Source organism: Thalassophryne amazonica, chromosome 23 (assembly GCF_902500255.1).
Source record: "Thalassophryne amazonica chromosome 23, fThaAma1.1, whole genome shotgun sequence".
In the NCBI taxonomy this organism is placed as follows: domain Eukaryota; kingdom Metazoa; phylum Chordata; class Actinopteri; order Batrachoidiformes; family Batrachoididae; genus Thalassophryne; species Thalassophryne amazonica.
The window spans coordinates 18444506-18457980 of NC_047125.1; the positions used below are offsets into that span (position 1 = coordinate 18444506).

At 44.5% G+C, this 13475-nt stretch overlaps 1 protein-coding gene across 2 annotated transcripts in view; it reads right to left on the reverse strand.

The window, feature by feature from the left end:
* The window catches only part of ppargc1a (peroxisome proliferator-activated receptor gamma, coactivator 1 alpha), a 54705-nt gene that overhangs the window by 12500 nt on the left and 28730 nt on the right, over positions 1-13475 (reverse strand). Inside the window, exons 5-9 of one of the 2 annotated variants that reach the window (XM_034164168.1) lie at positions 12930-13272; positions 11014-11059; positions 10746-10819; positions 5829-7080; positions 3259-3351 (exon numbers count right to left, since the gene is read on the reverse strand). In XM_034164168.1, coding sequence (XP_034020059.1) covers positions 3259-3351; positions 5829-7080; positions 10746-10819; positions 11014-11059; positions 12930-13272 — 1808 coding nt within the window. Of the gene's footprint in view, positions 1-3258; positions 3352-5828; positions 7081-10745; positions 10820-11013; positions 11060-12700; positions 13273-13475 lie in introns of both variants that reach the window. The other variant, XM_034164167.1, reaches the window with a different exon arrangement.

The window sequence follows — 13475 nt, forward strand, 5'->3', positions numbered from 1 at the left end:
CTCTGCCCGCACGTTCTTTCATTACAAAATGACCGTTAACAATGGAATGTCCGAATAAACTCCTCATGCCGACTTCTTCTGAAAGTTCTCTGTTCTCTGACGACTTACTGCGTCAACAGAGCCTGAAATGTGGAAGTTTTCAACTTGAAACGGCGAGACGCTGCCGCCTTGAAGCGCAGATCGCCGTCAGGCGCTGTGGACCGTCCTTAAAGCGACACTACCAGACCAAAATCTCTCATCAGCCGTTAAAATTTTTACCGAAAACCAGCTGAATTTATTGAATGGTGTCCACTCAGTTGTGCCTTACAGTTTTGAAAAATTTTTTATCAAACAAAGCAACAGTCTCTGAGCCATTCCTAAACAATGAAAAAAATCGACGAGCGGGTGGACGACTCCTCACTCAAAGACTGCCCACAGGTGAATGACGTAACCGACAGGCGTGAAAAAACTCTCGCATGCCCACGAGGGTTCAAGCATGTCTGATGTAATCACACGTGATTCAAATCCATATGGTTTTGGAAAAAATAATAAGGTCGGATACTTTTCTAATAGACCTCGTAATAAATGTCTATAAATAAAATATGTGCTATGCAACACATATTTCTCCCAGTGCCATCCATTGGGAGCTGCATGGCAATCTCACTTACCAGTGTGCTGGATGTCTTGAATTTTCAAATAAATTATCTTATGAATAAAATTCCTCAATAACAGGATCTCTGATGTGCACATTGCTAAAATCCTTTACTGAGAATTCCAGACTGACACAGCCACTGTAAGCACAGGAAGGCAGTGACCATGTGCCATTCTCCGGCTTCTAGGATTGGCTGTGACTGACTGATCAACTGAAGAGAAGACGGAGATTACAGCTAAGAAGTAGATGTTTCTCAAAGTGGCTGAATGAAGTCTCGATGTCATTCAGACACTAATGTATTAATAGAAATGGCGGAAAGTTGATTGGGACATGCCAGTGGACCCCAAAAGGACAATCACATAGCTCTTAATGGGCCTCATGTATCAACGTTGCGTACGCCGATATTTGAGCGTATATGGGGTGTACGCCAAAACGGCTGCGCTACTTGGCATTTATCAATGTGGTCGTTGGCATACGCTGCACTGAAAATATACACCAGGTCGAGATGTGGTGTAAATTATACACCAAAATGAACCAGCGCTGGAATCCACATAAAAATGTAAAAGATCAACATGATAAACAGTGCCATTATACAAATCAATGCATATGTTACATAAATAACACTTTCCTGATTATACTACATAATAATCAATACAAATCCCGCCTTTGCGGGATTGTTATGGAGCACGATCCGTGGTCACAGCGCTGACAGGAAGGAAAGCGCTGCTCACCTTTTTCTCCAGACTTCGAGCCTGGAGCCAGAGCAGCGCTGAGCTTAACTTCATGTGGTGTGATCGTTTTAGACAATGAAACTGATAATAACAACTGTAGTTCCGTCATTCCCTTAATTCGTCCGTGCTGCAGCCAGGTTTTGTCATCTCCATTCGGTTGTCACAATAAAATAAATACAGAAATACATTTAAAAATAAAGAAATCTGACAGATTAGGCATGTCTTATTAATTGAGTGAGCAAATATCCACATGTCAAGAATTATTGACATGTGAAAAGAGAATACAGTGGTCCCTCACTATAACGCCGTTCACCTGTCGTGGCCTCGGAGTCTCGCGGAGTATTTAGTCCAATTTTGCATGCCTTTTTTTTTTTATACAGTGTTCTGTGTTCTGCGTATCTGTTTATAAGAATCTTGTTGCCCAGAAGAGAAAAGAGCGCCAACAATTACTCATAACTGTGTTTGTCACACGGAAACACACACCTGCTGCAGCGAGATGTGAGTGGAAAAAGGCGCAGCGCCAGGACGCAGAGGCCCGATCTGTGACATACTGGTCAGTCACTATTAATAATTTCTTATGTGTCCGACCTTGTTCGTTGATTGTTAAAATTAATTTGTTAGTTCTAAATGCCATCATAATTATTTATAGGAAAACGTTCTATTTTTATTTCTCAAACAAATGTTTGGGCCTGAAAACAGTTTGGTATTATTTTCCTACTAAGGTTTGAACTTTGAGAGTGTTTACACACGAGAGAAAAGTAAGAAAATGTTGCCTGATTGAAAAAGTGTATAAACTGTGTAGTGAGGGGTTTTATAGCCTTAAAACGTCTATAATAATTGTAAAAAATAATGCTGACTACGTCGTGGTTTCGCGTATTTCAGGCTATTTTTTAGAACGTAACTCCAGCGATTAATGAGGGACCACTGTAACACTTTATTGATTATATACTACAAAACAATTGATACGACGGCGGCTTTTGACGCTCTATTGGCACGCGTCGTGATTGGTGGAGTTCTTTTTCATTGCCGTCTTCCCGACTTCCATGTCGTAAAATGAGGGTGTGTCTGAAGCGGAGTCTGAATATTTATGGGCGTGTTTATTATAATTACGATCGTTTCCACCCGCCGCATTTATCAAGATCACGTCAGGCGTACGCCAGAAATGGGCAGGTGCGCACTGCTTGATACGTCATGGTGATTTTGGTGTATTTCACGTTTACGCCGTAAATTTACGCCACAAGTGTGCAACATTGATACATGAGGCCCAATGTGACTGAGGCACAGGTTGAAAAGGGGTTGTATTTAGCCTCTTAATTACTCATGGGTGCACTTTATGTGTAACAGCTATCATTGTCTTTCAGTGTTGGTGCACTAGAAACTGCCACATTTCTGTTAACATGGCAATGTTAACAGGGTTTCTGGCAAGCAAATGGGTCTGTGAGGAAATGTTCACAATGCACAAGCGGCTCCTTTATGATAATAGACAACAAGGCTCCCTGAGTTGAAACAGCTGACTGCCTTATTCCTGCAATGCCTCCTGCACCAGATATTTACTTTTACTTATCTTTAATACACATATTCAAATCAGTTTTGTTGCTGTGTGATGCACTAATGACCAAACAGAAGAACACCACATTCATCCTTAGACCAGGTGTTCAATGGTCTATGGTGTGTTCGTTACACAATAGTGGTTGGTGCCACAATTGAAATTCCCACCATTTAACCGGTTGGAAACTACAGTGGGTGGACAGTGGTGTGGCACTATGAATGCAGCAATGCACAACTGAGCATTGATCCAATCATCAAAAAGACTTTTAAATTTTAGGACAGTAGCTGTGATTAAAGCATTGGGCCAAAATGGCTCTATACTGCGAAACGAAGAGTTGAAATAATCACCTTGGCCTACGGCTCAGAGGAGATCGACACTGAGAGTGGGGGCTCTTGCGAGTCCTGGAACGAAAAGTGCTTGAATCTGTATTGTGACGAGACCTGTAAAGCAAAAAAAAAACAAAACAGGTCAAAGTAAAATATCAGTAGCCTTTTGCATTGACACTCTCAGACCATTTCATTGCATTGCATTATTTTCACCTTGCATTGTTGTTGGTGTGTATCTCCAGAGTCCACTGCAAACTTCCAACACTCAGGAAACTTTGTGTTTGCAAAATAAATCTATACTCAACAAAAATATAAACGCAACACTTTTGGTTTTGCTCCCATTTTGTATGAGATGAACTCCACAATAAAAGGGCACTCTGAAAGGTGCAGTTTTGTTTTATTGGGGGGGGATACCAGTCAGTATCTGGTGGGACCACCATTTGCCTCATGCAGTGCAACACATCTCCTTCGCATCATCCGTGAAGAGAACACCTCTCCAACGTGCCAAACGCCAGCGAATGTGAGCATTTGCCCACTCAAGTCGGTTACGACGACGAACTGGAGTCAGGTCGAGACCCTGATGAGGACGATGAGCATGCAGATGAGCTTCCCTGAGACGGTTTCTGACAGTTTGTGCAGAAATTCTTTGGTTATGCAAACCGATTGTTTCAGCAGCTGTCCGAGTGGCTGGTCTCAGACGATCTTGGAGGTGAACATGCTGGATGTGGAGGTCCTGGGCTGGTGTGGTTACACGTGGTCTGCGGTTGTGAGGCTGGTTGGATGTACTGCCAAATTCTCTGAAACGCCTTTGGAGATGGCTTATGGTAGAGAAATGAACATTCAATACACGAGCAACAGCTCTGGTTGACATTCCTGCTGTCAGCATGCCAATTGCACGCTCCCTCAAATCTTGCGACATCTGTGGCATTGTGCTGTGTGATAAAACTGCACCTTTCAGAGTGGCCTTTTATTGTGGACAGTCTAAGGCACACCCGTGCACTAATCATGGTGTCTAATCAGCATCTTGATATGGCACACCTGTGAGGTGGGATGGATTATCTCAGCAAAGGAGAAGTGCTCACTATCACAGATTTAGACTGGTTTGTGAACAATATTTGAGGGAAATGGTGATATTGTGTATGTGGAAGAAGTTTTAGATCTTTGAGTTCATCTCATACAAAATGGGAGCAAAACCAAAAGTGTTGCATTTATATTTTTGTTGAGTATACTTATTTTACAAAAACCAACCAGTCATAAGAAATTCTATATTTTCAAACCTCGGTGACCACAGAAAGACCCCTTGATACTCGACAAAACGTTTCTTGCACATCTGAGCTGGTATATACAAGCACCTGCTATCCATGTTGCATGAGAAAAGGGTCAATACTGAGAGCAGCAGTGACTTGACTGTGGAGATGCTTAATTATTGAAGTGTTGCTGAAACAGGACAACCTGAATAATGGAAGGAGGAACGTTTGGGCAGCTTGGTGAATCAAAGAGAATGCAGCTTTGGCGAGACTGAGAACCTAATCCTTTGGAAACTGGACCAAAACAGATAGATTCTGATGATTAATTTGCTGAGATTTGATGTATAATTACATGAATGCCTTGTTTGGTCAATCAATCGCAACACAGTACTTTCAGATGGACATCTAGCCACCAGCTGGTATTGAGCAAAGGGTCTGAACAGAATAAAGTGATTCTATTGGGTCTGTTGAGGAAATTGACCTTTCAGTAATCACGCAAACAAACTGACTCCTTCGCTGTGCAGCACTCGCTGAACTACTACCGTCAAACTGATTATACTCACTTCACAGTGCTCCTCAGCAACTATGGCTTGCCTGTGTTCTTTTACCAAAAACCAACCAGAAAACCCCCTTGACTCTGATCAAAGAGAAGCATGGGAAATGTAGTTCTCACACAGCTATGATGATCTGCGTCTCTTTTGAGAGGTGGTTTGAGACTACATTCCCACAGCTTGGATTTGTCTTTCATCTCTGGGGGATGTAAAAGAGGAGGGTTTGCCACTCAGTAAAAACAACAGCTGCTGTTTAAAACAATAGCACCAGCTTCAATGAAAAAATGGGAGCATGCAAGGGAGGGAGTGAGGAGTGGGTGAGCTTTAAGAAGACAGATAAAAGTCCCTGCATAGAGATGAAAACATATACTGCTCGAGTGCCTTTGGCATTCTTTTTTGCTCTTGGGGGTTCTCTCTTTTCTTGTTAACTATATACTGTTTTGGGGTGATCTTGCCATTCAACCAGTCGATTTTCCTGTTTGTCGAATAAGACAGAAGGGGGGAGCTACCTAGTTGGACAGGTATTGTTTGATTCTCAAACATGCACAGACTATTTGGTTTGAAACAACTCCACTGTTCTTTCAAATCCGAAAATCTACATGACTGAAACAAAGCAAGTCGATCCTACATTTCGTCAACAAGGCATTAATGAGTGAGATTCCATGATCTCTTACTTCCCACACAAACGGTGACAATGACAAAGACAACGGTTGTTTATATTAAGCTGGAACTCTCATGAGGTCCAATGTCTGTTTAGACTGCATGACTGTGCATGAGATGATGGAGAGCTCACCAGGAGGAGGGGCATCTGTCGGGAGAGCTGGACAGGGAGCGCCTCCGGTAGTGAGAGGACGAGCTACGGGAGCCAGAGTAGGAACGAGAACGGGAGCGGGACCCACTGCTTGCCCAACAGAAGGGTCTGCTGGGTGAGAGGAGGAGGGAGGACGGCGGGGAAACAGAGCCTCGTGAAGGGGAGCAGCTTGATGGTGGGGAACAAGAGGGAGAGCAAGGTGGACAGTCAAAGTGCAGCTCCAGAGGGGTACCCTCCCATGGATAGAGGAAGCGGCCCTCACGGCCCTCACCCAGCTCTAATTCATCTTGGAAGGGCAGGAACCCTGGGTGCATGTAGCCTGAAACAGTAAGCCTCTGGGAGCTGTAGTCCTCATGCTCTGGTTCCTTAAAGGACTGAGGGGCACCAGTCTTGTTTAGATTGCTGCAGCCTTCCCCTTCTCTCGCCTGGCCAGTCTGGCTATAAAGGGCCTGAAAGGGGTGGCCAAAGTGCCTTTTGAGTTCTGCTCTGATTTCCTGATCACACAGGAGCTTGCGGCTGGTGGCAGAAGGGTGTGGCTGGTCCTTTTCAGAAGTGGCATCTTGTGAAGGATTCTGATTGTTTGGCATGAGGGTCCGCTCCCCAAACACCTGACCCTGCGCTGTTTCTTGGTTGACAGAGGAAAATCTCTGCTGGAACTGCTTAGCCAAAGGACAGGATGGAGCTGATGACAGTGTACAAGAAAATGAAGGTGATGAACAGGACAGTGGCATAGCTGGGTCCTTACATTCTACATGCCTGTCCTCTGCCATGCCTGCAGCAGGCACGGTGGCAACACTGGCACATGTGACCATCATTTCCGCTGCTGCTGTCACAGTTATGGAGGCGTTGGCGGAGGCGTTCTTCTTTGCATTAGCGGATGCCTGGCAATAATCATGGTCACTGTGGCCACAAGGTGCCAACCGCTTATTGTTGCGAGTGCTGCAATGCTCCACAATACTGCCCCCTGCTGTGAGGTGGGTGGCAGAGTAAGGTAGGGTGGTGGATGCTTTGCTCAGCTGGGCATATAGCTCAGTCTGTTCGGGTCCCTTCCTGGTGGGGCCCCCGCCTGAGGCACCTGGGGCCGGAGCCAGAGCGCCGGGGCCCAACTCACTCAACCTGGCTCTTTTGCATGCCAAGGCAGAGGAGGAACATGAAGACAACTTGGTTTTGAGCGATGCTTTAAAAGGATTCTCTTGACTGGCTTTGTGTGGGGGCGTGGTAGGTGGTGTCAGACCTGGAAAAACGGAAGGAGACAAACATCAGTCAAGGGATGGGGCAGAACAGTGTAAATGTAACCATCATGCACATCTCCCCAAGTATCCCGCCATTTTACTGGATCTCCAACATTGATCAATTCTCTGGTCAGTTTATGGACAGTTGATGAATACCTGCCTCTTGAAAGCACTGGCCAAATACTGATCTGTATTTAATTGAAATCTTGACAGATTAATGGAATGCTTGGTCTGATTTAGGAAGAGGAGGGGGTGAGCAAACAAGGCCAACCCATCTGGTGAAACAAATCTCCAGTAGGTGTATCTTGTCCTTCTTCCAAGACCACTGCTCTTTTTTGTTGGATAAAGACTGCAAGAAATTTCACGACTCAACACGTCAACAGTCCTGATGTTACTTTCACATCAAATTAGGGCGGCACGTCTGCTATAAAATAGATGCACTGGGCCCACTGGTGAATGAATAGGTTGTCATTTCTCTGAAATAGCATGTTGCTCTTGCTTTCGCTCCCACCCATTGCAATACACCCCCCCCCACCGGCTCCTACAGATTTACAACCAGACAGATGGTAGTAATATGGGAAGCCGTGAGATGAGCCACTTTATAGCATTGTTAATGCACTCGCACAAACAGCCGCTCCCATTACTCTCTTTCCAACTCCCCCTTTACTCTTGTATTCTCTTTTTTTCCCCCGGATCAATCTACACTTCTCATTTCCCGTCTCTCGGCGTCTTTCAATGTTTCAGTCTTGTGCAGAACAAATGTGCCCACACACTCGTCGCTAACCATCTTTCACTGGAGTCAAACGCAGACACTTTGAAAGACCTACACTCTTTCCCTTTTCTTTGCCTTTCTTATAATGCACATCACTCTCCCCTTGCTGGGGAATTGCACCAAATGACAGCTATTAGTATCAAACCCTGTGTTCGAGTATGCGCAGGGAAGACAGCTTAGCAAAGAGAGTGCAACGTAAATATCTGAGTTTCTCAAACCGCTTGCTGTGTTTGGAATGCCTGATTCAAGAGCTTATCATCCATTTATTACCTGAATACCAGCACTGGGAGCAGTCCCACCCCAAACCCCTTCTTTCTTTCTGTTTTGACAGATATATACATAAAACAAAATGAGTGAGACAATGCCCGGGGAACTTCTGTTTCACCAACGAAGCACCATCTGTCCAACACAATGCACAATGCATGTGTGTGTGTGGTTGGGTGTCATAAAGTAAGAGCCATTAGCTATGAGGGCAAAATAAATCAGAATTAGATAAATATGTGTCTGTTCAGTCAAACATGCTATTGATGGATGAGCGTCAGACCAATAATAGCCACAAGTCAGAAGGAAATGGAACAGGTTTGAGGGGTAAAAAAAAAAAAGTGGAAAGATTTTTATTGAAATTGTTTTTCGTTTTGTAAATTGCGTTAGCCCTCGGAGCAAATAACAACTCTGGGCTTAAAGAGCTGATCCGGTAGTAAGCCATGCAAATAGCAACACACAGACCACCCCAGTGTCATGAGATATAGTAATTAAAGACAACACTGCAGCACAGGGTAAATCTATTAGCTGGGTAGAGATTAGGTCTGAACAGTCAAATCCCAGGGGGCATCATGGCCTGTTGGAGCTTTACTCTACTCTATGAGAATCATCAAAAACACCAACTGCCTAAAGATACTATTATTTGGTATTATGTGGTGTTTTACTCAGTGAAACGACACAGACACAACTGATAACTGAATTTACTTTGGAAAATTCTGTTGATTAGTCATCACTTCATAGTACTACTACATCCCATCATAAAGCCATAAAATAATTTTACTGCCAAGAGATGATGGAAAGTTCCATGAGTGAACTGCCTTGATATGCATGGCAGAACAGCCCACCTGGCTCAGGTTCTTTCAATCTTTAAAGAAAGTGCAATACCAAACAACGCCCCACTTACTTGGATCAATCTCTCTCATGCCGTACAAAACTCAAAGTTAATCCCTAAGTAGAAAAGGGGCTCAGTCACCTAGAGCTTTCTGAACTAATGGCTTTTCTGCTAATATTCAATCCAAACCTTGCATAGGACAGTGAAGTCAGGTGAAGGGCTTCATTCAACTGTGATTGTAAAATGGTTGCGGTGCGACAGAACAAACGGCAAGATTTGGCTACAGGTCACTAGTCTCGCCCGTTTGTAGTAAATCAGAAGAAAACATTAACTGTGTCCGATTGCCCCATTCCTTGTTTCAGTGTCTATAGACTTCACCTTTAACCACACGATCTTATCTTTGCAACAGGTCTAAAGGTCAGATGGTCAGAGGGAGACCCCCATGGGGTCTGCTAAGCCACAAATTCTCCATCCCCCAGTCGATTTAAGCCAAACATGAAAAAGGTATATGCACTTATAACCATTTCCCCAGCTGGTAAATGAATATGCAATATACATGATTAATCTGGGTAAAGAATGGGGGTCATTACTGAAATAATTTCCATCCACATGTGGGCTTTCTGCCAAAACACACACACATATTATCCTTCATATTACAGCTTTTGCTGACGATCTCTTCATATCCGTCCTGAAATTATATTTTGTCCATAGGTTTCTTCTGATATTAACTTCATGCCTTTAATAACTGCAAAAAACAGAATCACTTTTGTCTAAAATAGGTGATTTTGCATATATACGTTCCAATGCTGAAAAACTCTTGAACTGATCTATCTGCATATGGATGAACAGAAACACTGACATTGATCATAGAGGTGAAGCTGCAGTCACGAGAAAAATCAATTAAAATGGAAAAACACTGATTTCGATTTTCCGTTGATGTGTCTGCTAAGTAAGCAGTCGGTCAGAGAACATCAGGATCTGATAGAGGACGATGAACAGCATATTAACTCTAAAGTAAAATAGGAGTGGTGGTGGTGATGGAAGGGAGGGTTCACTAATAAACCGCAAGGAGATTAGAAAACATAATCAATACTCAGACACATAAAAAATGTACTGCTTTGCCTTTGCCTTGAACTCTGAACTGTGATGAAACTGTCAAGATGTTGGATAAATTGGAGTTAACCCAATGCTGGCTGCAAAAGGGATCTGACAATTTAATAGTGATAGTGCAACACGGTTAAATACTAACCGCTCACATTTATGTGTTGCTCAGTGGCAATCTATTCAAAATTAGATGAATAACTAACCAAGGTAGGATGAAAATTAAATCATGGTTTGTACCATCTTCCCACAAATTCTAGATATGGTACGGTTATATACAAATGAAATACAATAGGCAACTGGCATAGTTGGACCAAGTACTCTATGTCAATCAGTGTATTCACTATTTCCAAGGTTGCTGAGTTCTTAGAATGGCACTGCAGATATAACGGGTCAACAGTGTTCGCCCAGATCACCTATAACTACACATCAGAAACACTACCACTGCTACTTCCATGACACAAAAGCCTAAAGGGGTGATAATCAAATCTATGCATAAAGTTTGTACTCAAATGTGACCAACTGTGTTGATCCAGGACATTTGCAAAAAAAAGAACTGTACATCAGTAAATTCCATCAAATTCCATAAAGTTACTGAAACTATGCAAACATATCCTAAGATATCAAAGTGTTGGATTGGAAGTTTGCACACATAAAAAACATAAAAACATGCTTTTAAAATACGACAAAACTGTGCTTACCCGGGGTTCCAGCAATCTCCACACTTAATGTGCGTTCAATGGTTTTGTTCTCAAACGGTGATCCCTTGTGGTCACTGGAAGACAAAAGAAATGCGACTTGTCAATGGAAAGCAACAGTTTCAAGGCTTCTGCGATCTAAGAAATGGAAATGAGAGCCACAAAATTGCCTCAGCTTGGATGCTCGTCTACATAGTTTCCTTTGTCTTTTTTTTGTAGTTTTGTTGTTGCTTGTTGCCTAGAACAATGTGGAAAAACTTCTCGCACTTACTTTGGAGACTCTGGGGTCAAAGGAAGTGGCAAGGTGGTTGGTTTGGCTGCAGAACACAAAGGAGCATGCGTAATTATTAATCTAGATGTGACACTCATGGCAGAAGAGAACAAGTCCACATTCTGCAATCTCAGATTGGTTCATTAAATACAACTACTACTATGTAACACCCATCCCCAGTTAGAAAGTTTTTTTCTACAGGCATTTTTATGTGCAAAGCATGTTTTAAGATTGACCCCATTTTAAAAATTTGCTGTCCCAAGATAGACTGCAGACTCTACGAGGCAGGATGAAGTGATGGCGCGTGTGTCTACACAAAGACGATACCTGCTCAAGACACCAAACAGATCGAAATGGAACAAGGACGTACAAAGACGATGCCACAAACAAGACACATGACAATGGGTGAGTTCCTCCCTGCACAATAAAGTCATAACCGCATGCACCAACAGCACAGGAGGGAGGAAATAAAGAAGGAAGAAAGGAGAGTCAAGGAAGCTTGTGCAGTTGCCCGAGGCTCTGGCCGACCTGTGCTCCAGTTAAGGGACGTGGCTTTAGTAGCACGATCTAAAGAGCAGCACCTGGTCCCTGGCACTAAATGTCAGAATTCAGTACACTCAGCTCAATCAGCTAAAGATGGTTCAAGGCTGGACTTTATGAGTACAAGACAGAGAATAGCAAAACAAGGATTGCCCCTTTCCCACCCGCTCCTTAAAATTTGACTCCTTTCCAATATTTGATAATGCTTCCAGGACAAGCAAAAAGCATTGGCTAGCAGGCTGTCATTGCTGTGTATGCCCTAAGAATGGTTGTTAGATTCAAATTAGAATAGAGGTTAGTTTTGAAATCAAACTTGGAAGTGGTTAGAGTAGGAGAGGGAGGAAAGAGAGCAGAGATAAGGCCAGTGGGGGGGATGCAGTCATGATTACCTAACAACGGGTGGCCCTGGTCGTCGGGGTGCTCGCTGAGTGCCTGCCTGTGTGGGAGCCCTTGCCCTTGTATGATGCAGGGAGGGGCGGGCTCTGCAATTCTAGTATCTGGGAAGAGCGGGTTTAGTGGACCCTGTAAGAGCACTGCTGCAGGGCTGCCCGTGAGAGGGTCATCATCAACATTATCACCATCATCATCATCATCACCATCATCGTCATCATCATGGCCAACATCCTCCCCATTGCCCCCCTGGCTTGTCCACCCCAGCTCTAGTCCACAGTCCATTTCTCTCTTTGTATTGAGATCTGTGTTGCGAGCCCAATTCCCTAGGCCAAGATTTGCCAAAAAGGGCCTTGAATCAGGCTCCTCAGCCTGACTTACTCCCTCAATTTTAAGATCAGTCTTCCATCTGAACTCTTCCACTTCCATCTCTGCAACAGCCTGGATGGGGTTCTGAGACCTTTCACCTGCTAATTTGTTCTGAGTTCTAGGTAAATGCCTTAATACAGATGGGCGCACATGGGAAGATCTTTGATTGGAGGTGAGCAGTTGGCTCAGTAAAGGGTGCCCCGGCTTCTCGTTTCTTTTCCTAATCGTCACTGTGATGTGCTTACGTGGCGCAAGAGCGCCACCACAAATTTTACTGCGGCCTCGCCTACCAAAGCCCTTACTAGCCTGAGTGGCGCCTGCAGCCTCTCGGCAATGCTCACAGCTGTGACTCACCTCTCGGGGAGGGAGGGAATAAGAATGCATATACCTAATAAACCTAGCGGCGGCCAGGCGGCCCACATCGCCTGGCGGCCGTCCTTCTTCACTGGGCGGCCCATACTCCATTTTGTGGCGGGCATGGCCGCAGGTGGAGGTTCTGTGGCAGACAAGGTCAGAAGCACCCTCCGATTCCTCAACCTCATCATCGTGAGCGCAACGCTGCCACGTCCCAGCCCCAACACCAGCCATACTACACTCGCCTGCAGCCCGGCTCTCACCTCGCTGGTGATGCTGCTGCGGCGGGTGGTGCTGTTGAGATGGTACAGCGGACTTCTTCTTTGAGATGGTGGAGGAACAGGAAGAGGACATAGACGAGAGGGAGGAGAACGAGGAGGTGGATGAAGAAGATGGCGAGGAGGAGGAGGAGGAAGAGGTGCCAAGACCCAGGCAACTCTTGTCCCTGTGACCGGCACCACCCCAAGTGGTCTTGGCTTCACTGGCTTTGGTGTGGATGTCATCAGTGGCTGTCAGGTATCTTAGCAGCTCTGTGCAAGGTCGTCTCACCGGCCGGTTCTGTTGACCCGAGCCCCCCCTTGCTTTGCCATTCCAAGGGCTCTCCATCTGTGTCACACAAGAGCAGAGAGGAAAACTTATTCATTCAAACAAGTTCAGGTTTTGTTTAGAGAGTGTGGCTAATCTGCTTGGAAATCTACTTAATTTGGTTCAAATAATATTGGAAGAAATACAACTAAAGAGAGGTTTAAAAAGCAGCTCGGACATTCTGAGCACAGCAGTCGCCCCGCTGTCTGGGAGGCGACAGCGGG